Raw genomic sequence first — 27,872 nt, 5'->3', positions numbered from 1 at the left:
CTCGTTAATCTAACGACATTGTCCAATTTCAAAAAGGCTTTACGGCAAAAGCATAAAATTAGAATATGTTAGGACATAAACTTCACAAGAAAAACCACACAGCCATTTTCCAAGCAAAAACCAAAAGTACAGCTAAAATATTCACTAGCCTTTGATGATCTTCATCAGATGGCACTCATAGGACTTCATGTTATACAATACATGTATGTTTTGCTCGATAAAGTTTGTATTTATATCCAAAAACAGCATTTTACATTGGCGCGTGATGTTCAGAAAATGTATTCCCACCAAAACCTCTGTGCACATCAATTTACAAAAATACTCATCATAAACGTTGATAAAATTTTCAACAGTTAGATTTGAAAGAATTATAGATACACTACTCCTTGACGCAACTGCTTTGTCAGATTTCAAAATAACTTGACGGAGAAAGCACATTGTTCAGTATTCTGAGTAAATAGCTCAGCCATCGAAGCAAGCTATACAGCTACCCACCAAGTTCTGGCATCAACAAAACTCTGAATTAGTATTATAAATATTCTCTTCCCTTTGCTGATCTTCGTCAGAATGCACTCCGAGGACTCCTACTTCCACAAGAAATTTTCGTTTTGCTCGAAATACTCCATATTTATGTCCAAATACCTCCATTTTGTTTGTGCGTTCAGATCACTATCCAAAGGCATAACGCGCGAGCGCAGTACCAGAGACGAAAAGTCAAAATGTTCCATTACCGGTCGTAGAAACATGTCAAACGTTGTTTACAATCAATCCTTAGGGTATTTTTAACATAAAACGGCAATAATATTCCAACCGGACAATAGCGTATTCATTACAGAAGAAAAAGAAGGAGGGGCGCGCTCGTGGGATCGCACATCACCAAGTCATTTGTCCATAGGTAGTCCACTCATTGACTGAGCTACTATTCTCTGAGCTACTAAAACTCTGGGCCCGAGTATTAGGCAGTTTACTCTGGGCACGTTTTTCATCCGAAATCGAAAATACTGCCTCCTATACCCTAAAAAGTTAAGGAAGGCATTGATGTTTATGGTTAGGTACATTTGTGCAACGATTGTTCTTTTTTCACGAATGTGCTTTTGTTAAATCATCACCCGTTTGACGAAATTGAAGTAGGCTATGATTCGATGATAAATTAACAGGCACCACTTTGATTATATGCAACACAGGACAAGCTAGTTAATCTAGTAATATCATCAACCATGTGTAGTTAATTAGTGATTATGTGAAGATTGATTGTTTTTTATAAGATAAGTTTAATGCTAGCTAGCAACTTAACCTTTTTGATGCTGCACTCGCGTTACAGTTGGTCAGCCTGCCACGTAGTCTTCTCGTGGATTGCAATGTAATCGACCATAATCGGTGTCCAAAAAGGCTGATTACCAATTGTTATGAAATCGGCCATGCCGATTAATCAGTCGACCTCTATATTTTATGTTTTTGATTAATAAAAGTTCTAAATTTGCTTTATGAATAGTGCGTGACCCTAGGGTGGCAACACATATATTCTAAATTATTTCAATGGGTCTTTCTCCATTTGGATTGTTTGATACTGTTGAATTCAACCTAAAATAATTTCCTGCATTTCCATACATTTCTGCGTTTCCTGCACTCATTTGAGATCATTTCCACACTGCCACGATATGGGCAAAAATTCTAGGCTATATTTTTAACCAAATGTTGCAATTGTGATTTAGATCAAAACACTTGGGTGAACTTTTGGAATCATGGAAATAGAATGTTTATTATAATTCTATAGTTAGAATATAAATAATAGTGGGAACTTTGAATACAGTGTTGTTTGACATGACAACAAATGAAAATGCCATGGATGAGTTATTGTGACAGGTTAGGAAACAAAGTGATGTTCAGTGTTTCCTAGGGGACCCTATAATCTTTGGCTACATTCAATCTTTATTCATATAGCCAACATATTCATGCTTCGCCTATTCCTCTTTGATTTAGAAGATACTGCTGCACAAACAACATGCTGATTTAAGCCTCCACCAGCACAGGTATCAGGCTGTATTAGCTAGCTGCGTTTGCTCTGACTCACTACTTTTATTAGCTAGTTAGCAAGCCAGCTAACTAGCGATTAGCATTAGTGGCTAACACGATTTAGCTTAACTTGCTAAGAAAACACAAACTAGCTGTTTGCAGATGTAAGAAACACAAACTAATATTGTAATTATAGAACGCTTGTGGATTTATATTTAGATCAAAGTGGAAACAACATCATTGTCATCGACATTGACCATGTAGACTGAACTCAAGTGTCTCGTGGTCAAGCAACGACAAATGTGCTCTTTGAATGACGGGGTGGGACTAGGTCTGTGTGGAAAGCAGCATGGAGAGAGAGAACAGGGAGGGATGACTCAAGTAGCGGAGTAAAGTATAAAAATGGATGTTACACACGGCGTATCACATTTAACAAACCAAACATTCAAATACCGTTATAGAAGGTAAAGTAAAAACCCAAACCGGTCCGTGGATAAATACCGGTATATAGTAAAATACGGTATACCGCCCAGCCCTAATAGCAACAACTAAATAGCATTAACTTAATTAAAAACAAAATGTGCACCCTTTGGGTTGGGAAATGCTGCTTTAGCCTGTACTATATGCATACAGTTCCCTGGTGCCTTATGGGAAAGAAAGACAGAATGGGAGCAAGAAACCAGGGCAGCTTTGATTTTGATGAAGAGCCTTCTGTCTGAACATTCTCTCTTTCTTTCCCCTCCCTCTCTGTTTCTTTCTTAGTCTCCTTCATACTCTGTCTGTCTGATTCTCTCTATTTCTTTACTTATTTCTCTCTCCACCCTCTTCTCTCTCTCTCTCTCTCTCTCTCTCCTTCTTGTTCTTTATCCCTCTCTCTTTCTCTTGCCCTCTCTCTCTCTCTCTCTCTCCCCATTAATAATGAAGAGTGAGATATGTCTGTGTATGTTAATTTCGTTCATAAATCCTATGTCTAAATATAGAGCGGCAGACTTCAGTGACTAACTCAAGGATTGGTCCGGGCATTATCCTGTATTAACACACACTAATACCATTCCTGGAGAAGGAGAGAATATATGGAGGACAGATATCCTCTGAAGTTAAATATATTCTCCATCATTCTCCCAACTGACGTGGAGTCCAGGGTCACACACGAAAGCATCTTGCATGGGAACGCAGCTCTTTGGCTGTTTTCATCCCCCCGCCAACATAGTATGTATGTGTGCTTGTGTGTGTCCGTTTCTTTGTGTGTGTGTTTTCTTTTCAGAGCTTCATATCAAATCAAATGTTATTTGTCACATGAGCCAAATACAGTGAAATGCTAGACCTTACAGTGAAATGCTTTAAAAAATACTTCTTAAAGCACTAAAAGTGCTTTAAGAAGTTTTAAGAAAAAAATAAATAATAATTTTAAAGTAAAAGTAATAAATAATATATACAGGGGGTACCGGTACAGAGTCAATGTGCGGGGGCACCAGTTAGTCGAGGTAATTGAGGTAATATGTACATGTAGGTAGAGTAAAAGTCACTATGCATAGATAATAAACAGAGAGTAGCAGCAGTGTAAAAGAGTGGTCTGGGAAGCCCTTTGATTAGCTATTTATGACTTGGGGGTAGAAGCTGTTTAGAAGCCTCTTGGACCTAGACTTGGCTCTCCGGTACCGCTTGCCGTGGAGTCTTTGACAATTTTTAGGGCCTTCCTCTGATATCACCTGGTATAGAGGTTCTGGATGGCAGGAAGCTTTGCCCCAGTGATGTACTGGGCCATACGGACTACCCTCTGTAGTGCCTTGCGGTCAGAGGCCAAGCAGTTGCCATACCATAGGATCTGAGGACATATGCCAAGTCTTTTCAGTCTCCTGAGGGGACTGTCTTAGTGTGTTTGAACCATGCTAGTTTGTTGGTGATGTGGACACACCAAGGAACTTGAAGCTCTCAACCTGCTCCACTGCAGCCTTTTCCTGTAGTCCACAGTCATCTCCTTTGTCTTGATCACGTTGAGGGAGAGGTTGTTATCCTGGCACCATATGGCCGGGTCTCTGACCTCCTCCCTATAGGCTATCTCATCGTTGTTGGTGATCAGGCCTACCTCTGTTGTGTCATCGGCAAACTTGATGATGGTGTTGGAGTCATGCCTGGCATGCAGTCATGAGTGAACAGGGAGTACAGGAGGGGACTCAGCACGCACCCCTGAGGGGGCCCCGTGTTGAGGATCAGCGTGGTAGATGTGTTGTTACCTACCCTTACCACCTGTGGGTGGCCCGTCAGGAAGTCCAGGATCCAGTTGCAGAGGGAGGTGTTTAGTCCCAGGGTCCTTAGCTTAGTGATGAGCTTTGAGGGCACTATGGTGTTGAACGCTGAGCTGTAGTCAATGAATAACATTCTCACATAGGTGTTCCTTTTGTTCAGGTGGGAAAGGGCAGTGTTGAGTGCAATAGAGATTGCATCATCTGTGGATCTGTTGGGGCGGTATGGAAATTGGAGTGGGTCTAGGGCTTCTGGGATAAGGATGTTGATGTGAGCCATGACCAGCCTTTCAAAGCACTTTATGGCTACAGACGTGTGTGCTACGGGTCGGTAGTCATTTAGGCAGGTTACCTTAGTGTTCTTGGGCACAGGGACTATGGTGGTCTGCTTGAAACATGTTGGTATTACAAACTCAGTCATGGACAGGTTGAAAATGTCAGTGAAGACACTTGCCAGCATCCTCGGAGTACACATCCTGGTAATCCGTCTGGCCCTGCGGCCTTGTGAATGTTGACCTGTTTAAAGGTCTTGCCTCAAAGCGAGCATAGAAGTAATTTACCTCGCCTGGTAGGCTCGTGCCACTGGGCAGCTCGCGGCTGTGCTTCCCTTCGTAGTCTGTAATAGTTTGCAAGCCCTGCCACATCCGACGAGCGTAGGAGCCGGTGTAGTACGTTTCAATCTTAGTCCTGTATTGACCCTTTGCCTGTTTGATGGTTTCTTATAAGCGTCCGGGTTAGAGTTCCACTCCTTGAAAGTGGCTTCATTCTCTTTATAAGAGAAGAGAGAGGCATCTCTCTCTGTGGATATGTGAAGGGAATCATATCTCTCTCTCCCTATCTCCCCCTCTATGAGTATTTTCACTCTACCTCTGAGATAAATCTTCACCCTGCCCACTCTCGGTCTTTATGAGGGTATAAGAAGTGATATGTGTGAAAAAAGGAAGCTATTTGAGGGGAGAAGGAAGGCTGTACTGTATAAGAAAGGCTGAGAGGAAAAGCTGTGCTGTGTTTGAGAAAGTAGAAAGCTATTGATCCCCCTCCTCTCTTCAATACCCATTATGTCTGCTGTTCCTGCCTCTCTTCCCTTAGCCAATCAGAGACTGTTACATAACAGGGCCTGTGGTTCTAGAGGTACTCTAGAGAGAAGAAAGGAGAGGGTGTGAGTCTGTGTGTAAAGAAGTGTGTGTGCCTCTATGTGTCTTATGTCCGTAGCGCGCGCGAACACACACACACACACACACACACACACACACACACACACACACACACACACACACACACACACACACACACACACACACACACACACACACACACACACACACACACACACACACACACACACACACACACACACTTACCCTCCTTTTGATATTGAGTGAGATACCATCAGTGTCTTTGTGGTTTGATGTTCTCATTCCTTGGAACTGAATCAATGGTGATTGTGCTGGAGCAGTCACCATGTAAACGTTTGTGTAATGCAATACAGTAGTATAGTAGCTTACATACTGTACCTCTGTGGCAGACTTGGGTTGTTGGGAATGGAGATTCATGTTGTGACTTGTACTTCTAATCAGCAGAGTGTAGCATGTGTGTTTTTGTGTTTACTGTCCTGTGTTACCCCACAGTCAAACAGAGATCTAGATAAAAAAGTATAGGTCTGTGGTGTGTGTTTCTGCTCTAAATGTACTTTTGAACACTGAGAAATAACATTTACATCATACATTTCCTACTTTATTCTGTAGACGTGTATAAACAGTAGCCTAACATCTCCTGTTTCTCTGTGTCTATTTCCAGATCCCAAGGTGAGGCCAGAAGGCTGACCAGCATCCTTGTCTGTCTGTGCATCCTCAAGAGCTCACCTCCACATCTGATTGGACAATTGGAGCCCCTGAGGAAAACAAAATGTCTGCCACTATGAGCGCCCCCCTCCTGGCCCTCCTCCTCCTCCTGCTGCCCTTGGTAAGCTGTTGGCCTGGCCAGACATTATTTATGGCTAGCAAAGCCATGGGGAGATGAACTGTTGCAATGTCACTTACAGTTGCAGTGTGTTTGTGATTGAATGACAAAAGTTTTTTTTAGCTCAATTCAAGAGTGGGACTGATTTTTAAAGTCTGTATTTTAATTTATTTTTGTAGGTTAATTGATATACAGTCGTCAATAATACATGGATTGTGAAAACGTTTGCCTCTGGGGAAAATGGAGGCAAGGAAATGAAAGAGAAAGATAGAGAGAGAGTAAGAGCGATAGAGAGACATTTTCAGAGAAGACAGAGAGAGTGTGAGAGAGAGAGAGAGAGAGATAGAGATGGGCAGAGAAGACAGAGAAAGTGACATTGAGAGAGAGAGAGAGAGAGAGAGAGAGAGAGAGAGAGAGAGCTGGGCAGAGAAGACACAGAGAGAAAGCGAGAGTGTGAGAGAGTTAGAGAGAGAGATAGAGATTGGCAGAGAAAACAGAGAGAAAGCGAGAATGTGAGAGAGAGAGAGAGAGATGGGCAGGTAAGACAGAGAGAGAGAGAGAGAGAGAGAGCGAGAGCATGAGAGAGATTGTTGAAAGAGGGAGAGTGGAGCGAGACATTACTGTGAAAGCATTCGGCCCGTCCTTGTTTGTTTAATAGTGGGGATGGTGATGGTTGGCTACAGAAGAGATGTTAAACATGTCATAACGCAGGTAAAAGTTTCCATGGACGTTTGTTTAGCTGAGTTGATTTACTGTTTGTTATTTCAACCTCACAATGTCTCTGTGGCAATTTTATACGTGCATACTGTACGCACACAAAGACCTTAGTTATTGTCAGTCTCTTCACCTCTCTGGTCTGGTCTCTGGCACCAGAGAAGACTATGTTTACCCTCAGATTTATGTCAGGATGACCAGTGTACTGGCACTAGTGCAGTGTAGTGTAGTATAGTGTAGTGTGTCTCATTCTCATATATTCCTCCTCTCCTTTCTCCTCTCCTCTCCTCCCTCACCCCTCTCCTTTATCCTCTCCTCCCTCACCCCTCTCCTTTCTCCTCTCCTCCCTCACCCCTCTCCTTTCTCCTCTCCTTTCTCCTCTCCTCCCTCACCCCTCTCCTCTCATCTCCTCCCTCACCTCTCCTCTCTTTTCTCTTCTCCTCTCCACCCTCACCCCTCTCCTATCTCCTCTGCTCCCTGACCCATCTCTTCTCCTCCCTCACCTCTCTCCTTTCTCTTCTCCTCTCTCACCCCTTTCTTCTCCTTCCTCACCCCTTGTATGTGTGTTAGACAGAGAGAGATGGATGGAGAATAGCAGTGATTTAGAAAGAGATAAGGATGGAGTTACAAATGGGGTGATTCAGAGATAGAGGGAGAGATGGGGAGAGATGAGGAAAGAGTGGGATGCATAGAGTGATGAGGTGAATCAGAGAGATAGAGAGAGGGAGAGACGAGGAGAGATGAGGAAAGAGAGGGATGAATAGAGGGATGAGGTGAATCAGAGAGTCTGTTTATAATGCAAATCAGGCCTCTAATCCTTCCTGGTTTACAGAGTCGGAGGATGACATGGCACTCATCAATAAACATGACTAACTCATGTTTATGAAGCATAACTCATATAACAAAGGCCACACACATTCGCGCACATGCATCCACTCTCTCTCGCTTTCGCTCTCCTGTCGTGTGGTGCTATCCTCTCATCCTCTGTCTCCACTCCACTACGCTCTGCCTGACTACCTGCTGCTTAGCAACACCATACTAATTAGCACTGATGATACATCTCCACTAAAGTGTATTCTGTCAGTGTTTCTGTGTATACTGTGTATAATGTGTGTGTGTGTGTGTGTGTGTGTGTGTGCGCGTGTGTGGGTGCGTGTGTGTGTGTGTGTGTGTATATATGTGTGTATATGTGTGAATATGTGTGTATATGTGTGTATATGTGTGTGTGTGTGTTTGTGCGTCATCACTTCCGTACAATTTATTGCATTGAGAAAGATAATTTTTATCAATCAGAAATACTTTCAATTTATTTTCCACATGACCAATGGACTAAAGCAGAACTATGTGTGTGTGTGGGTGATTTTCCTGAAACAGAATACATTTTGTGTATATGCTTTTATTTTTTTACACTAAGAACAAATATACTGAACTTGTGGATAGGTCTACATCAGTAGCCTAATGTTGGTGAACTGATGTCATCTCACTCATATCAGCAGATGAGGTAGAACCATTATGGCGCAAATACATTTGATAACATGTTGCTATGGAATAATCCTTCCATCATATTGCCTCCCTGTGGCTCAGTGTGGCTCAGTTGGTAGAACATGGTGTTTGCAATGGTGTTTGCAACGCCAGGGTTGTGGGTTTGATTCCCACGGGGGGCCAGTACGGAGGAGAAAAAGGAAAAAAAAATGTATGAAATGAATTGAAATGTATGCATTCACTACTGTAAATTGCTCTGGATAAGAGTGTCTGCTAAATGACTAAAATGTAAATATTGTAATGGCCTAAGATTAGGCCCTAGTGATGTGTTAGTGAATCTCCACCTCTAATTGTGGCTGTGGAATAATCCTTTCATCATATTGTAATAGTCTAAGATGAGGCCCCAGTGATGCCTTACTGATTCTCCACCTCTACAATGTGGCTGCATTGTCACCTGGTTTAACAACAACAGATGATGTATCTTAATGTGAGCCAGTTTCACACAGCAGGAGAATGATCCTTCAGCAACAGGAAATGTGAATTGTTATGTGTATTATAATTAATGGACAGTTTTTGTAGGGGTTGATACTGGGCTCCTGGGTGGTGCAGCGCTCTAAGGTACTGCATCTCAGTGCTAGAGGTGTCACTGCAGACCCTGGTTCGATTCCAGGCTGTATCACAACCGGCCGTGATTGGGAGTTCCATAGGGTGGCGCACAACTGGCACAGCGTCGTCCAGGTTAGGGTTTGGCCAGGGTAGGCCGTCATTGTAAATAAGAATTTGTTCTTAACTGACTTGCCTAGTTAAATAAATAAGAATACATTTTTCGGTAGGACAAATCAAGTCTGAAATATTAAAGTGGAAATTACAATCTTTTTAGAAGCCTTTTTAAACCTTGAATACATTACAAGTTTGCATTTCCTGCTGTGCAGGACAATTCCTACAATAACAAGATGATCAAATTAAGATATGCCATCTGTATTGACTAGCGTGATAATACAATGTGTGCGGACACAGCCATGGTCTAATAGTGTCATGATAATACAGTGAAACGCTATGCCAATATGCTACGTAAGGATGATGATGAGATCGAGTCTTGATCCAGGCCAATTAGCCGATGATGAGCTTATCAAACCATGCAGTGGGAGGGCGGCACACTTTCTAGATCAGTTAAGGTTGCTCTGAGATCGTTTAAATCACCCTGACAAAGGCAGACGTGAGAGGGCACAGCGCAAGAGACCACACAAACAGGCAGATATGTGACCGACCGCCTCAATTCAGTCTTAAGTAGCAAAATCTGAAATTGTGTTTTTTTTTTACATTGGATGAAAGTAGGGACTCAGAGCTATAAATTGGTATATCATACACTGCAGTTGAGGAACAATGGGAAAGTAATTCTGCTTTGAAAGTTGATAAACTTGTAACTAGTGTGGCACATTTTGGGGAATATACGGAGGTGGAAACTTTCCGTGGGAATTAACGGGATTATATGGGAATTAACGGGAATATATGGGAATTAACGGGAATATATGCAAATTAATATTAATATCATTTAAATGTAGATGTTTTTTGTATTGGATATATTTACCATATCATATGGAGACAGAAACATAAACCTTTTACCTTATCATAAATAGACATAATTGCAAATGATTGAATCCTTCCAATATAAATTAAAAAAACAATTTAGTTACGAATTGAACTTTAATTAAATGAGTTGACTCTTCACATGGAATGATTTCACTGAACAACAAAAGAAAGGGAATATTGAATGATCCCCAATGATCCATCGCATCTCCCAAAAACGTTCTCAACATACATCTGTAAAATGATAGTCTAGAAAATAAAGCTTTGGTTGTCTTCCTCTCAGGCTTCCATGTCTTCTCCCTGGACCTCCTCAATGTCCACCTCTTGAACATCAGACGCTGAGGCCTCACTTTCCAACCTTGTTGAGGATTGCTCATTGTCAGGCTCAAAAAGCCTCAAATTTGCCCGGATGGCCACCAATTAAACTCTTGTACTGGTCAGCCTGTTGCGTGCTTTGGTGTGTGTGTTCCCAAACAAAGGCCAGTTGCTCTTTGAGGCAGCTGATGTTGGTGGGATTTGGAGAATGATGGAGGCACAAAGATCCACAAAGTCCCTCCCATCAGGTGGCTGATCATACATGTTGGCACGACTGCCATATTGCATCTCCATCCCAAAGCCCTTGCTTGGAAGTGTACTTCGCCAGACTGCCAAGAACCTTGCCCTCATCCAGATCAAGGTGGCGAGACACGGTAGTGATGACACCATAGGCCTTGTTGATCTATGCATCAACATGTACGCTGCGGTGTGTATGGGCTTCAGGCAGAAGTCTTCACGCTGTTTTTTCAGAACTGCAGTTTCCTCTGCTTGGAGCAACAGTGAAGTGGGCAGTGCAGTACGGATTTCTTCTCTTACATCTGCAAGCAGAATCTGAACATCAGACAGGATGGCATTGTCTCCCTCAATCCATGCAAGGGATACTGCTATAGGTTTCAGGAGTTTCAGGCTGCTTACCACTCTCTCCCAAAATCCTCTTGATGGGGCTGTCCATATCGGCAGACTGTGATATGACCATTTCTTGGAGAGACTCCTTCCCCTTCAGGAGACTGTCAAACATGATGACAACACCACCCCAACGGGTGTTGCCGGGCAGCTTCAATGTGGTGCTCTTATTCTTCTCACTTCTCTTGGTGAGGTAGATTGCTGCTATAACTTGATGACCCTTCACATACCTAACAGTTTCCTTGGCTCCCTTGTAGAGTGTATCCATTGTTTTCAGTGCCATAATGTCCTTGAGGAGCAGATTCAATGCATGAGCAGCACAGCCAATGTGTGTGATGTGAGAGTAGAACTCCTCCACTTTAGACCAAGCAGCCTTCATGTTCGCAGCATTGTCTGTCACCAGTGCAAATACCTTCTGTGGTCCAAGGTCACTGATGACTGCCTTCAGCTCATCTGGTGTGTCTGTTGTCCCTTGTGTCTGTGCTCTTGTAGAATACTGGTTGAGGGGTGGAGATGATGTAGTTAATTATTCCTTGCCCACAAACATTCGACCACCCATCAGAGATGATTGCAATACAGTCTGCTTTCTCTATGATTTGCTTGACCTTCACTTGAACTCTGTTGAACTCCGTATCCAGCAAATGAGTAGATAAAGCATAGCTGGTTGGAGGGGTGTATGCTGGGTGAATAACATTCAGAAATCTCTTCCAATGCACATTGCCTGTGAGCATCAGAGGTGAACCAGTTGCATACACAGCTCGAGCAAGACATTCATCAGCATGTCTCTGACTACGTTCCTCCATTGAGTCAAAAAACTTCTGATTCCAGGAGGACTATGAGCTGTTGCTATCGATAAAGTGTCTGATTCATCATTTTCACCTCGAATAGAAGAAGAGGGACTTTTGTCAGAGGTTGCTTGTTGTGAGCGCTGAGGGAACTTTATGCACTTGGCCAGATGATTATGCATCTTTGTTGCATTCTTCACATATGATTTGGCACAGTATTTGCAAATGTACACAGCTTTTCCTTCTACATTAGCTGCAGTGAAATGTCTCCACACATCAGATAGTGCCTGTGGCATTTTCCTGTAAAGATTAGAAAAAACGGAGTAAAAAAAAACGAATACAATTCCATGAGCAGATAAATAGTTAAGCAGTTAGATTAAACAACTCCTTTGTAAGATAAATATTTTAAAATTAAACATGTATGGAAACAGGTGAATTAACACTCCTCAGGTAGCAGGCTCAAGCAAGCTAAAACCCACATGGTAGCAAAATCTAACTAGCAGAAATTGTTAACAAGTTAGAAATGATTTAAACAGACTTTGCTGTAGGCTACTATTTACTAGTTAACAAAAAATCATGTATGTCCTATAAAATATATTCCCCTAGCAAGTATTGTAATCAAAACTTACCAGAAAGCGTGTAGTCCTTAGTAGTGTGGGCTCAATAGCATCTCATTAGTGTACAAGATCTTGAGAATGTTGTGCATGTGATGGAAGAGTGCACTGCACATGTGATGGAAAAAGGCACTGTGCATGCAGAGGGTTGCAATTCCATTGAATTGGGGATAGTTTAACCAAAATATGCCACAAAACCTTGTATTGCCTTATGTGTATCCCACAAAAAAGGTTCACAACTTTTTTGATGAATTTATGCAACATTCCCCAAATTCCAGGGCTTAATTACTTGCATAGTAGCAATATCAAAAATAGAACGTGTCCAGATAAAAATAATTTATAAATATTTTAGCATTATTAGATGATGCTTACCCGACACACTGCTACCCGAAATGCTATAACCACCCCCCCCAGCCACATCTAGCTAAGTGGATGGGTCTCTATTGTCTAGACATGAACACATGTTCATGAAGTACAATAGATGGCCATAATCAACCCCAGACACACCTGACTAATTTGATGGGTCATGTAATAATCCGGCCTAAGTGGAGTCTTTTGTTTAGACATGTAGCTAGCTAGGTAGCTAGCTAGCTAGCTAAACAATGAACCGGCATAATCCCAACTCATACTACTACCAATACAAACACTGTCATAGCTGTAGTATGAATCTGCAGGTAGCTAAAGCTAACAAACTAGGTTCAACATTAGCTAGCTAACATTAGGCCATAACTAGCAATTCAAATGGATTTCTGATTCATTTAATATTACTACACAGATCATACAGGTCATACAGGTAACTTTAGCTAGCGAGCCAGCAAGCTAGCGTTTGCTAGCTAACTAACAGAACGCTTTAATTTGCAATAAAAATGGCTATCTGACAAAATTAGAAACTTATATCTGAAAATGTAGCTAAATTCTTAACCGTATACATGGATGAACGCTTCACGGCAGACTGGAACCATTTAACTCCGTTCTGTTTGTAGCTTAGTCCTCAATACAGGACTAGGATACAGGACTAGGATTGAATCCTACTACACAGGCTCTGACGCTTGTCGGATGTGGCAGGGCTTGAAAAATATTACAAACTACAAAGGGAAACCCAGCCACGAAATGCCCAGTGACGTGAGCCTACCATATGATCTAAATGCCTTTTATGCTCACTTCAAGGCAAGCAACATTGAAGCATGCATGAGAGCACCAGCTGTTCTGTACGACTGTGTGATCACACTCTTCGTAGCCATGTGAGCAAGACCTTTAAACAGGTCAACATTCACAAAGCCGCGGGGCCAGACGAATTACCCGGATGTGTACTCAAAGCATGTGTTGACCAACTGGCAAGTGTCAACCTCTCCCTGACCAAGTCTGTAATACCTACATGTTTCAAACAGACCACCATAGTCCCTGTGCCCAAGAAAGCGAAGGTAACCTGCCTAAATGATTACCGCCCCGTAGTACTCACGTCGGTAGCCATGAAGTGCTTTGAAAGGCTGGTCATGGCTCACATCAACACCACCATGCCGGAAACCCTAGACCCACTCCAATTTGCACACCGCCCCAACAGATCCACAGATGACGCAATCTCAATCGCACTCCACACTGCCCTTTCCCACCTGGAGCATTGTTTACAGCATCAAGCATTATTAATAGGGAAAATACGAAGAGGTTATTATTATATTCCGGTATTAAATTAGTGAGAATGAAACAAACACTTGTTGCATATTTAAAGAAATTGTTTAAAACTTCACAAAAGTTTTGAACTGGCTATGCCTAATTGCAGCAATTACCAACAAAAGCGAGTGCCTATCGTTGGCCTAGCCAACAAATGACAGCAATAGGCTAATCCTGTTTATTTTACAACAGGTTTACTTTTAACCTAATGTATCTTAAACTAAATACGGACAGCAAAATTAAAAAGACAGTTCAAACTTAATTCAGCCAACGAAAATGTCTCAACACAATGAAACAAAACACTTTTTGCATATTTTAAGAACTGGTTTAGATTATAATAATAATAATGATTAAAAACAAAATAAAAACAAAAGATAATACAATATTTAAAAGTTAGAAAGCCTGAATAGCGACTTGAACACCATTTGGCCGTGCCAACATTTTTCTCATCTTTACTACAATATCACAACTTGTCCCGAGGACCCAGTTTCAGCTGGACATAAGCTATGCGTTTTATTGAGTTGCAATTTGCTGCCACAGATAACGAGCTCACATGCATATTAAATTAACAGGGGATAGGTCCAATCGAGTCCATTCGGTAAATCAATTATAATTGCACATACCCAAGACCCGTGGCAATTATATCAGGCTCAACCCAGATCCGAGTCAACAGTCCGGACCCGTTCGGGTCACAGGTCGGATCTCAGAATTTCCAGTCTGTTGGACCCGTGAAGACCTCTAATTCTAATGCCTCATTGTGAATAGCTGTGGATACATGTGAATAGTTTTTTATCAAGTGATGTGTTTGTCTTTCATTTTGGACACAACTCTGTCGTTATTTACAGTATCAGTAGTTGTAGGTAGTTGGTTTTTTTCTACATTTGTTACTTAGTCAATGTCTACACTGGTTCTAGTCAATAACTGTGGTTCCAGCCAGTCTGTGTATGCGCCCACGTTGTGTTGCTGACGTCAGTAACTCTGGTGAGTATAAGAACCCACACCTCCTATGGTGGTGATGAATATAATATAATAACCTTCTTCCCCATGGAGCTGCTGAGGTTCACAAAGCCAGGATGACGTGGCTGGACCGACGTCTCCCAGGGCTAGTGTGTGTGCGTGTGCATGCGTGCGTGTGTGGACTGAGGGCTGACACCAGCACAAAGGCTGGACAGTGTCCCCTCTCTCCTTTCCAACCCCCCTTGCCCTCCGAAAGGCAGCCCAGCTTTGTGCATCCGTCAGCAGGCTGCGTGGGGTGGCAGAGAGGGTCTCTCAGGGCCTGACCTCCATGTCTCTGTACGTGGCTCCAGGCTCCTGGCTGTTGCTATGAGCTTGCCTCTGTATTGTCTTAATACAGTGATGATACAGTGTCTGTTCTGTTCATCTATGGTTAATCTTTATGTGTTGTCATGTTGTCATGTTGGGGGTGTTTAGTGTGTGTTCTAGTTTCTGGTGGCAAATGCCCTCTGTGTCCTGGATGGCTTAACTCTTGCCTTTATCTTCGACATTCATGAGTAATGAACATAGCACATTAAGCAGGACTGAGCTAATTCTGCATAGCACGTCTTGTGACTGCTCACTGGTGTGTAAGCAACACAAACAGGTGGATGTACACAGCTAATTAAACTGTGTAAGTGGTTTCCTGTTCAGCGTCCCTCTGTGTATTCCTAATGGTCTGTGGTCAATGCTTGTACAGATATAGGATCTTCATTTGATCACCCTGTTGCAGGAGAACTGTCCTGCAATGCAGGAAATGTAAAACTTTTAGTGTGAGGTTTAAAAAGGCTTCTGAAGTTTGTAATTTCCACTTCCAGACTTGATTTTCCTTTACGAAAAATGTATCAACCCCAAATAAACTGTCCATTAATTATAATCCACATCATAATTCACATTTCCTTTTGCTGCAGGATTATTTTCTTGCTGTAGGAAACTGTCTCAAATGAAGATCCTACACCTGTATGCAGTATGTAGGTCTATAATGATCTGTGGGATTCTGGGGCCTGTATGTCTAAACATGGTGGTCTATAATGATCTGTTGTAGTCTGGGACCTGTATGTCTAAACATGGTGGTCTGTAACGGTTTGTTGTAGTCTGGGGCCTGTATGTCTAAACATGGTGGTCTATAATGATCTGTTGTAGTCTGGGGCCTGTATGTCTAAACATGCTGGTCTGTAACGGTTTGTTGTATTCTGGGGCCTGTATGTCTAAACATGGTGGTCTATAATGATCTGTTGTATTCTGGGGCCTGTATGTCTAAACATGGTGGTCTGTAACGGTTTGTTGTAGTCTGGGGCCTGTATGTCTAAACATGGTGGTCTATAATGATCTGTTGTATTCTGGGGCCTGTATGTCTAAACATGGTGGTCTGTAACGGTTTGTTGTAGTCTGGGGCCTGTATGTCTAAACATGGTGGTCGATAATGATCTGCTGTAGTCTGACCTTTAACCCATGTAAATAGTTCTGTATGTCACCATATGTAATTAAGAACTAATATGTCAGCTAAGGTGACATATAACTAGAATGGTTAAATCCCACTGTTTTGATATATTCTAATGAGATCATGTTTCTGTGTTGCAGGTGTCTAGTCTCCACTACTCTGACTGTGTCATCAAGAGAGAACACGAGAAATGTATGGAGAGGATGGCAGAGGATGACCCAGAAAACGACCTAGAGTTTAGTAGGTTCTGTATATGTGTGTATGTACCTGAGTGCTTGTGTGCGTGTGTCTATGTCTATTTGTTTGGTGTATTTACAGTATGTTTAGGCTTCTCCTCTTGTGGGTTTTTGTAGTGTCAGTATTTATACCTCTATCCATATGTTAGAGATTGACGAGGTAACACATTTTGAGATTAAATATTGATGAAACACTTTATTTTCATTAGCAGCCTAGCACCATTGATTCAGCTGTGCTAAGCAGTGGCAGTTAGGCAGTAATCTGACAAGTTTAAAGTGACAAGTGTGAATATGGACCATTTACAGACCTAGCAACACACACATACAGATCTTCCCATTTCTGTAATTCAATTTTGCAATGTTAGTGTGTCAGTTAGATTAATTATTGTCAGCTTCAGGTATTCCTCAATTTGCCTTTCAGTTATTCTATTTAGGAAAACAGGATTTCAGATACAGCCAATCTTTTGGGATTGTAATGTTTTTTAGGGTACATGGTGTCTCCATAATCCACAGATATAATTTTAAAGGTTAGATTTTTGGTTTGCTCTGACATATTCATGAATATTCACACAGTAGACATACATAATTGGTCCCAGCGGCAGATGCCAGTTACAGTGTGCTGCATGAGACTGACAGACAGAAGGATACTGAGAAGCATTGTACGTATGAGTCTTGACCAAGAATCATTTAAGTCATAATCGGCACTGTTGTTGTTCTGCCGTGGTAGAGAGGAAGTGAAAGAGAAAGTGAGACAAAGAGAGGAAGAAATAGAGAACGTAAGAACAAATAAAAAACATAAAGCAATCCTGTGTTGATTCTATAATGTGATCTGACAGCCAGTGAGTGACAGCCGTCTCTCTGTGACAGGAAATATAGATGATGTGTGAAGAGAAGATTACATTAAACCGTAGAGTCTCGAAGCCCCTCAGCCCCACAACCCTCCTCCCTTCTTCCCGACAGAACCTGTGACAACCCAGTAAAGCTAGTACAGATCAGGCTGCTTCTACACACAGTACATTGAGACAGTCTCCAGGCCCCACAGACTTCCCCTCCTCTCCCCGACGGACCCTGTAACACAGAGCTCAGTACAGCTGAGGATGTTACTACATACAGTATACATGCTGCCTCCCCTGAGTTATTTCACAGAGAAAACCTCTCCTGTGTGGTTTGTTCTGAGAGTATGAACACACCAGCTGTCAAAACAAATTTGTAGAAAGCAGTTGGGGGAGCGAGGACGGAGGATGTGTGTGTGGAGAGGGTGGTGTTGGGGGAATGAGAACGTGCGTGTGTGTGTGTCCAGACAGTGAAGATGGAGGCTTCGTTGAAGAGCACTCAAGCTAAACCAGCAGAGAGATTGGAGATAGAGGGAGAGAGAGAGAGAGAGAGAGAGAGAGAGAGAGAGAGAGAGAGAGAGGGGAAGGGATAAAGAGAGAGTGAGAGAGGGAGGAAGGGAGGAATAGAGGGAGTATGGGAGAGGGAGGGAGGGTGAAATAGAAGGAGGGAGGCTTGGTTGAGGAGCTAAACCAGCAGAGAGATTGGCGATAGACACACATGACAGATTGATTCGCAGGATAAATATGGCTGTGCTATATAACACTGTCTGTCTCTTGAACAGAATGGAAGTGTTAGGGGGGTGTCTTGTAGGCACATTTTAGAGATAATGTTATGTTATATTATGTAATGTAAAATGATGTTATGTTGTTAGGAGAAGATCATTAGGGGAATGTTACGGAAGTGGCTAGTTGTAGGGCTGATCCTTGATACTGATGTTGTTTGAGCTGAAGCAGAGATAAACCATGGAGAGCAGATGCTAGGCTGTCAGACTGAATATCTCTCTGTCAGAGTCTCTCTCTCTCTCTCTCTCTCAATTCAATTCAAGGGGCTTTATTGGCATGGGAAACATATGTTAACATTGCCAAAGCAAGTGAAGTAGATAATATACAAAAGTGAAATAAACAATAAAAATGAACAGTAAACATTACACTCACAGAAGTTCCAAAAGAATGAAGACATTACAAATGTCATATTATGTATATATACAGTGTTGTAACGATGTACAAATGGTTAGAGTACAAAAGGGAAAATAAATAAGCATAAATATGGGTTGTATTTACAATGGTGTTTGTTCTTCACTGGTTGACCTTTTCTTGTGGTAACAGGTCACAAATCCTGCTGCTGTGATGGCACACTGTGGTTTTTTACCCAGTAGATATGGAAGTTGATCAAAATCGGGTTTGTTTTCGAATTCTTTGTGGATCTGTGTAATCTGAGGGAAATATGTGTCTCTAATATGGTCATACATTGGGCAGGAGGTTAGGAAGTGCAGCTCAGTTTCCACCTCATTTTGTGGGCAGTGTGCACATAGCATGTCTTCTCTTGAGAGCCAGGTCTGCCTATGGCGGCCTTTCTCAATAGCAAGGCTATGCTCACTGAGTCTGTACATAGTCAAAGCTTTCCTTAAGTTTGGGTCAGTCACAGTGGTCAGGTATTCTGCCACTGTGTACTCTCTGTTTAGGGCCAAATAGCATTCTAGTTTGCAGAGTTTAAAAAAATATATTTCCAATGTGTCAAGTAATTATGTTTTTGTTTTCTCATTACTCGGTTGGGTCTAATTGAGTTGCTGGGGCTCTGTGGGGTGTGTTTGTGAACAAAGCCCCAGGACCAGCTTGCTTAGGGGACTCTTCTACAGGTTAATCTCTCTGTAGGTGATGGCTTTGTTATGGAAGGTTTGGGAATCGCTTCCTTTTAGGTGGTTGTAGAATTGAACGGCTCTTTTGTGAATTATTGGTTGGTGAGCGGACCCCAGACCTCACAACCATAAAGTGCAATGGGTTCTTTAACTGATTCAAGTATTTTTAGTCAGATCCTAATTGGTATGTCGAATTATATGTTCCTTTTGATGGCATAGAATGCCCTTCTTGCCTTGTCTCTCAGATCGTTCACAGATTTGTGGAAGTTACCTGTGGCGCTGATGTTTAGGCCAAGGTATGTATCATTTTTTTGTGTGCTCTAGAGCATCGGTGTCTAGATGGAATTTGTATTTGTGGTCCTGGCGACTGGACCTTTTTTGGAACACCATTATTTTGGTCTTACTGAGATTTACTGTCAGGGCCCAGGTCTGGCAGAATCTGTGCAGAAGATGTAGGTGCTGTTGTAGGCTCTTCTTGGTTGGTGACAGAAGCACCAGATCATTAGCAAACAGTAGACATTTGACTTCAGATTCTAGTAGGGTGAGGCTGGGTGCTGCAGACTTTTCTAGTGCCCTCGCCAATTCGTTGATATATATATTGAAGAGGGTGGGGCTTAAGCTGCATCCCTATCTCACCCCACGGCCCTGTGGGAAGAAATGTGTGTGTTTTTTACCTATTTTAACCGCACACTTGTTGTTTGTGTACATGGATTTTATAATGACGTATGTTGTTCCCCGAACACCACTTTCCGTCAATTTGTATAGCAGACTCTCATGCCAAATTGAGTTGAAGGCTTTTTTGAAATCAACAAAGCATGAGTAGACTTTGCCTTTGTTTTTGTTTGTTTGTTTGTCAGTTAGGGTGTGCAGGGTGAATACGTGGTCTGTTGGATGATAATTTGGTAAAAAGCCAATTTGACATTTGCTCAGTACATTGTTTTCACTGAGGAAATGTACGAGTCTGCTGTTAATGATAATGCAGAGGATTTTCCCAAGGTTGCTGTTGACGCATATCCCACGGTAGTTATTGGAGTCAAATTTGTCTCCACTTTTGTGGATTGGGGTGATCAGTCCTTTGTTCCAAATATTGGGTAAGATGCCAGAGCTAAGGATGATGTTAAAGAGTTTTAGTATAGCCAATTGGAATTTGTTGTCTGTATATTTGATCATTTCATTGAGGATACCATCAACATCACAGGACATTTTGGGTTGAAGGGTTTTTATTTTGTCCTGTAGTTCATTCAAGGTAATTGGAGAATCCACTGTGTTCTGGTAGTCTTTAATAGTTAATTCTAAGATTTCTATTTAATCATGTATATGTTTTTGCTGTTTGTTCATTGTTATAGAGCCAAAAAGATTGGAGAAGTGGTTTATCCATACAGCTACATCTTGGATATATAATTCTTTGTGTTGTTGTTTGTTTAGTGTTTTACAATTTTCCCAGAAGTGGTTAGAGTCTAAGGATTCTTCAATTACATTGAGCTGATTTCTGATGTGCTGTTCCTTCTTTTTCCATAGTGTTTTTCTGTATTGTTTTAGTGATTCACCATAGTGAAGGCATAGACTCAGGTTTTCCGGGTCTCTATGTTTTTGGTTGGACAGGTTTCTCCATTTATTTCTTAGACTTTTGCATTCTTCATCAAACCATTTGTCATTGTTGTTCATTTTCTTCGGTTTTCTATTTGAGATTTTTAGTTTTGATAGGGAAGCTGATAGGTCAAATATACTGTTAAGATTTTCTACTGCCAAGTTTACACCTTCACTATTACAGTGGAACGTTTTGTCCAGGAAGTTGTCTAAAAGGGGTGGAATTTGTTGGAGCCTAATTGTTTTTTGGTAGGTTTCCAAACTACAATCGTTCCATCTATAGCATTTCTTGATATTACTCAGTTCCTTTGGCTTTGATGCCAAATGATTGAGTATTACTCTGTTCAAGTAGACTGATTTTGCTGCGGTCTGATAGGGGTTTCAGTGAGCTGACTGTGAACACTCTGAGAGACTCGGGGTTGAGGTCAGTGATAAAGTAGTCTACAGTACTACTGCCAAGAGATGAGCTATAGGTGTACCTACCATAGGAGTTCCCTCGAAGCCTACCGTTGACTATGTATGTTCCCAGCATGCGACAGAGCTGCAGGAGTTGTGACCTGTTTTTGTTGGTTATGTTGTCATACTTGTGTCTAGGGGGGCATATGGGGGAGGGAATGAGGTCACCTCCAGGCAGGTGTTTGTACCCCTGTGTGCTGAGGGTGTCAGGTTCTTGTCCGGTTCTGGCATTTAGGTCGCCACAGACTAGTACATGTCCCTGGGTCTGAAAATGATTGATTTCCCCCTCCAGGATGGAGAAGCTGTCTTCATTAAAGTATGGGGATTCTAGTGGGGGGATATAGGTAGTACACAGGAGGACATTTTTCTCTGTTAAGATAATTTCCTTTTGAACTTCTAGCCAGGGCAGGCAGGCAGCCTAGTGGTTAGAGAGTTGGGCCAGCAACCAAAAGGTTGCTAGATTGAATCCCTGAGCTGACAAGGTAAAAATCTATTGTTGTGCCCCTGAACAAGGCAGTTAACCCACTGTTCCTAGGCTGTCATTGTAAATAAGAATTTGTTCTTAACTGACTTGCGAGTTAAATAAATGTAAAATGTTCCTGTTTTGATTTTTTTAATGGACTGAGTTAGGTCTGCTCTATACCAAATTAGCATACCCCCTGAGTCCCTTCCCTGTTTCACACCTGGTAGTTTGGTCGATGGGACTACCAGCTCTCTGTAACCTAGAGGGCAACCAGTGGGTCCATCTCCTCTATACCAGGTTTCTTGTAGGATGACAATGTCTGTATTTCCGATTTCAGGTTCCAGCTCTTTAGGCTAAAGTCAGATGACCTCAGGCCTTGGATATTCCGGGATGAGATAGTGAAGGCTTTGTGTTCCATAAAGTGTCCAATTTTGTTGGTCGTGTGGTTTGGCCTCAGGCCAGTAAGTGTAAGCAGAGCTTGCTGAGCATCTGGTACATGGCATTGGCTTGGGCTAGTGTAAGAGTGGGGGTTGGGCCTGTTTGCCCGCTCATGGCCTGGGCATATGTGTGACTTCCATGTTGAGGCCCTCTTTGCAGGGGTGGGGTGCATGGGTTGGGCAGGAGGGGCATAGGTCTGATCTGAGGGGGCCTAAATGGGGTGTGGGCATGGTTGACTTGGGGCGGTGTTGATTGGTTGGGGTGGGGGTGTGTATGTGGCTGGTGGTGTTGTGGTCTGGATGTAGGTCCTCTTGGCATGGGTCCTCTATGTGTAGGTCCAGGGCAGGGGGGGGGTCCTGCAGGTCTGGGAGAGTGTCTCGCTGGTCTGGGCGGGGTGTCTATTGATCTGTTGCTCCTGTGTGAAGTTTTGGGGCTGCGTTTGAGTCCCGAGTCCAGGCGAAGGTGGGCACTGCTGCCTTGTATAGGTGGACCTGGTCATAGAGGCTGTTCAAGTCCAGGGTGGAGTTGTGGGCCAGGAAAACATTTGGTTTTGAGGCACAGTCACAGGAAATACTTGCTTTTACCCGCTGTATGGTAGCAGGGTGGATATAACCACTTGAGCATTGGGGAAAGTAGAAGAAGCTTTTTCAATCACTCCCTTCAGTGCTGTGGCCACCCTTTCCTGCTGTGTTCTCAGGTCGTTTGTGCTGTGTGTATTATTATGTGGCTATGTGAACCTAGTTGGTGCTCAGACAGAAGGTCTAGGGCGCGCTGGGTGTTTGGACACCAGAGTTTAGAAACACTGTGTATATATTTCCCATTTGAGTGCATAACGAGTACAATCTGTGTCTTGTGTATGTCCTCAGTGGGTGTAGGGGGGTTGTCAGGAGGGCTATCAGGGTGGCTGACAGGGGGGGTGCTCAGAGGGGGTGAGATCCCCTGGGCTTGGGGTTCTTCATTTGTCTGTTCTGCTGTGATGTCAACGCTATGGTCAGGGTCTGGTGTGGAGTGTTCTACTGTTGTGTCGAGACTTTTGTCGGGAGCTGAGGTGGGCTGTTCTGCTGGCTTCTCTGTGGGGGTGGCCACCTCTCTAGTGGGTTGTTCTGTCACAAGCCATCCCCCTCAACCTCTCCTCCAGCAGTCTGATCCTCTCCTCTAGTGCTCTGTTCTTCTCCTGCTCCTGCTTTTTCTCCTGTTGAAGTTGTCTCACCACAGTCCAGAGTGCAGATATGTCTCCCTCCACCTCCAGCTCTCGGGGGCTGGTTAAGGGGGTGTTGTTGTGCTGGACTGTTGTCTGGGTTTGTGCTGACTGGAGTGTAATCACCTGCTGTTCCAGCTCCACCTGCCTTACCTCCAGCTGGGTGAATGTATCCTTCATTTCAATGAGGGAGTAGTACTCTGTGCTGAGAGTTTGATTTTCCACTTGGGGTTGCTCCTCTGTGGGGTTATATAATGAAGAGGTCTGGTCTGACCCGCTCGGAGTGGGGGTATCTTTCTCAAGGGAGAGCTTCTCCTGCTGGGCTAATTCTTTGATTAGGTGAAAGTCCAGCTGAAACTGTTTGGGGTTGCCCTGTACCAATACTGTTCCAGACTTATAGAGATTTATATTAGCTGACTCAGAGTCCTCGTTGTCTAGTATCCTGAGTTTCCACTCCTCGTTAACACCCCCCCCCCTTGACAGAGGGGTAGTGTGCTAATATAGCACTGTGCCATTCCATGCCTCTCTCTCTCTCTCTCTCTCTCTCTGTCTCTTTTTCTTTCTCTCCCTCTGTCTCTTTCTCTTTTTCTTTCTCTCCCTCTGTCTCTTTCTCTTTTTCTTTCTCTCCCTCCGTCTCTTTCTCTTTCTCTCTCTCTCTCAGTAGAGATGCAGTTTCTCAGACCTTAGTTGCATCTCTCTGATGTTATTTTCACTGTGGCTCGATGCGGCTGGAATTAAAACAAGGCCAAACACACTGACCCCTTTTCTCTACATAAAGGAAGAGAGGGAAATAGAAAGAAGAACTCAATGTTGTCTCTCTTCTTATGTGACCTGAGCATGACTGTGACCATATGAATATTTAACTGGGAGAGAGAGAGAGCGAGCGAGAAAGAGAGGGAGAGCGGGAGAGGTACAGAGGGAAGGATAGAGGGAGAGAGACAGAGGGAGGGAGTATGGGAACAACCAGAAGTAGTTACAGCCAGAAGTAGTTAGACAGGACACAGTAGTGGAAGAGCACCATCATCACCTTACACTCCACATACAGGGAAAGAGTGAGAGAGATAGAAGGAGAGAGGGATAGGGAGAGAGAGGGAGAGGTGGAAAGAAAGAGAGGGATAGAGTGAGAGGGAGACAGAGGTGGAAAGAAAGAGAGAGATAGAGGGAGTATGGGAGATGGAGGGAGGGAGGGTGATAGAAAGAGGGAGGTCTCTATGGTTGTGAATATCAATGACTGGGAGTCTGGCAAAGTCACCGTCAGTGTTATTAGACTGGCACACAGCTACTCACACACATGCACACACAAACACACACACACACACACACACACACACACACACACACACACACACACACACACACACACACACACACACACACACACACACACACACACACACACACACACACACACACACACACACACACACACACACACACACACTACCATCTATGACATACTGAGTGTTTTTGTATTCCTCACAGCCCTCCAGACAAGCCTGACAAACCTCATCACTCTACACACCATCCTAGAGATAGAGGCTCTGGTCAGAAGTAGTTCATTACAAAGGGAATAGAGTGCAATTTGGGATGCAGACAGACACTAGAGCAGTACCAGAAAACACCCATTTACCATTTTTTGCATTATACAAACTGAGCAGTTGCATCTTTCTTGGCCTCTAGTCCCATCTGCTGGCCAGATGTGGCCTTGCCGAAAAAGGGATGATCCTTAGCGTTGAGTTGTGCTATCCCACGGATACCCCATTGTAACGTCGGCACTTCCACAATATTTACCCTGGCCACAGAGTTAACTCAGGTTTCGGTTCAATACCTGTTTCTAATCTATAACATCAGATCTTTGTCTTTCAAAGGTGTTTTTCCATCAACCACAGAAGAAGGTCTAGGAATGTTGTGTTGGGCTCTTTTTACGGAATCATGGTACTCACCATCTCTGTGTTGTGTTGTGCCCCCAGGGTGCCCATGGTTGTGGGATAACCTGACGTGTTGGCAGCCTGCCCGGGTGGGAGAGGTGGTCGTGGTCAGCTGTCCAGAGCTCTTCATCCAGTTCATGAGCGAGGAGGACGATGGTCAGTGACTGACAGCTGTCAATCATCTCGAGACTTTGGGCGTGACTCTGTCTATTTGTTTTATGTTAACATCTACATTGTACATCTATTGTAACTAACATTGATTTGTACCTCTTGTCTTATCATCTGATAAATACAGTGAGCTCCAAAAGTACTGGGACAGTGACAATTATTATTCTTTTTGTCTCTGTACTCCAGTACTTTGGATTCAAAATGATGTAATGACTATGACGTTAAAGTGCAGCCTGTCAGCTTTCATTTTAGGGTATTTTCATCCATATTGGGTGAACCATTTAGAAATTACAGCACTTTATGTACATAGTCCCCCATTTTAGGGGACCAAAAGTATTGGGACTAATTCACTTACATGTGTATTAAAGTAGTCAAAAGTTAAGTATTTGGTCCCTTATTTATAGCACGAAATGACTACATGGAGCTTGTGACTACAAATTTATTGGATGCCTTTGCTGTTTGTTTTGGTTGTGTTTCATATTACTTTGTGCCCAATACAAATGAATGGTAAATAATGTATTGTGTCATTTTGGAGTCACTTTTATTGTAAATAAGAATAGAATATGTTTAGAAATGTTGAATCTACTGTATGTGCTAACCATTGACATTGTTTATAATGTGTGTAGAGCTAGGGAAGGTGAGTCGTAACTGTACGGAGGACGGCTGGTCTGAGACCTTCCCTCACTATGTGGATGCCTGCATGTTCGACGAACCCAACGGAACCCACGAGCATCCGGTGAGCACCCTACACTGTCTTACCCTCACTCTCATCGCCCATAATCCTTAGCCTGGATGCCAGTCTGTTTCTGCTCTCTTGCCAACTCCTTATGGTCATGCCAAACATATGGGTATATGCATCAGTCTGTGCTAATATCCCTGAAAAATATGTGTTCTTTATTTACTGTTGTTGTTTACTGCAGGACATGTACTACGTGTCGGTGAAGGCTCTGTACACGGTGGGGTACAGCACCTCTCTGGTTTCTCTCTGTACAGCCATGGTCATCCTTTGCAGGTTCAGGTGAGAAAGGTCACCAGAGGTCAAAATCCAAAGTCCCACTCAGATCAAATCAAATCAAATCAAATTGTATTTGTCACATGTGTAGACCTTACGGTGTAGACCTGTGTAGACCTTACAACAGGTGTAGACCTTACGGTGAAATGCTTACTTACAAGCCCTAACCAACAATGCAGTTTAAAAAAATAACTAAAACAAAAAATACCTTAAAAAAATAAGAACCCGTCAGGAAGTCCAGGATCCAGTTGCAGAGGGAGGTGTTCAGTCCCAGGGTCCTTAGCTTAGTGATGAGCTTAGAGGGCACTATGGTGTTGAACGCTGAGCTGTAGTCAATGAATAGCATTCTCACATAGGTGTTCCTTTTGTCCAGGTGGGAAAGGGCAGTGTAGAGTGCAATAGAGATTGCATGATCTGTGGATCTGTTAGGGCGCTATGCAAATTGGAGTGGGTCTAGGGTTTCTCGGATAATGGTGATGATGTGAGCTATGACCAGACTTTCAAAGCACTTCTTGGCTACAGACATGAGTGCTACGGGTCAGTAGTCATTTAGGCAGGTTACCTTAGTGTTCTTGAGCACAGGGACGATGGTGGTCTGCTTGAAACATAATACGTATTACAGACTGAGGTTGAAAATGTCAGTGAAGACACTTGCCAGTTGGTCAGCGCATGCTCGGATTACACGTCCTGGTAATCCGTCTGTGAATGTTGACGTGTTTAAAGGTCTTACTCACATCGGCTGCGGAGAGCGTGATCACACAGTCGTCTGGAACAGCTGATGCTCTCATGCATGTTTCAGTGTTACTTGCCTTGAAGCGAGCATAGAAGTAATTTAGCTCGTCTGGTAGGCTCGTGTCACTGTCTCCCTTTGTAGTCTGTAATAGTTTTCAAGCCCTGCCACATCCGACAAGCGTCGGAGCCGGTGTAGTATGATTCGATCTTAGTTAGTCCTGTATTGATGCTTTGCCTGTTTGATGGTTCGTCGGAGGGCATAGCGGGATTTCTTATAAGCTTCCGGGTTAGAGTCCCACTCCTTGAAAGCGGCAGCTCTACCCTTTAGCTCAGTGTAGATGTTGCCTGTAATCCATGGCTTCTAGTTGGGGTATGTACGTACAGTCACTGTGGGGACGACATCATTGATGCACTTATTGATGAAGCCAGTGACAGATGTGGTGTACTCCTAAATGCCATCAGAAGAATCCCGGAACATATTCCATTCTGTGCTAGCAAAACAGTCCTGTAGCTTAGCATCTGCTTCA

The 27,872-nt window shown here is 43.1% G+C and overlaps 1 protein-coding gene across 3 annotated transcripts in view; it reads left to right on the top strand.

Moving 5' to 3' along the window:
- Positions 1-27,872, top strand: part of adcyap1r1b (adenylate cyclase activating polypeptide 1b (pituitary) receptor type I) — an 85,581-nt gene that overhangs the window by 5,925 nt on the left and 51,784 nt on the right. For 2 of the 3 annotated variants that reach the window (XM_014123308.2, XM_014123310.2), the window contains exons 2-6: positions 6,054-6,218; positions 16,579-16,678; positions 25,476-25,589; positions 26,228-26,337; positions 26,522-26,619. In XM_014123308.2, the coding sequence (XP_013978783.1) occupies positions 6,162-6,218; positions 16,579-16,678; positions 25,476-25,589; positions 26,228-26,337; positions 26,522-26,619 (479 nt within the window). In that variant the 5' untranslated portion in view covers positions 6,054-6,161. Of the gene's footprint in view, positions 1-1,992; positions 2,031-6,053; positions 6,219-16,578; positions 16,679-25,475; positions 25,590-26,227; positions 26,338-26,521; positions 26,620-27,872 lie in introns of those variants that run through there. The other variant, XM_014123309.2, reaches the window with a different exon arrangement.

Source organism: Salmo salar, chromosome ssa10 (assembly GCF_905237065.1).
Source record: "Salmo salar chromosome ssa10, Ssal_v3.1, whole genome shotgun sequence".
Classification (NCBI taxonomy): Eukaryota; Metazoa; Chordata; class Actinopteri; order Salmoniformes; family Salmonidae; genus Salmo; species Salmo salar.
This window is presented reverse-complemented; position numbering and strand designations above follow the sequence as displayed.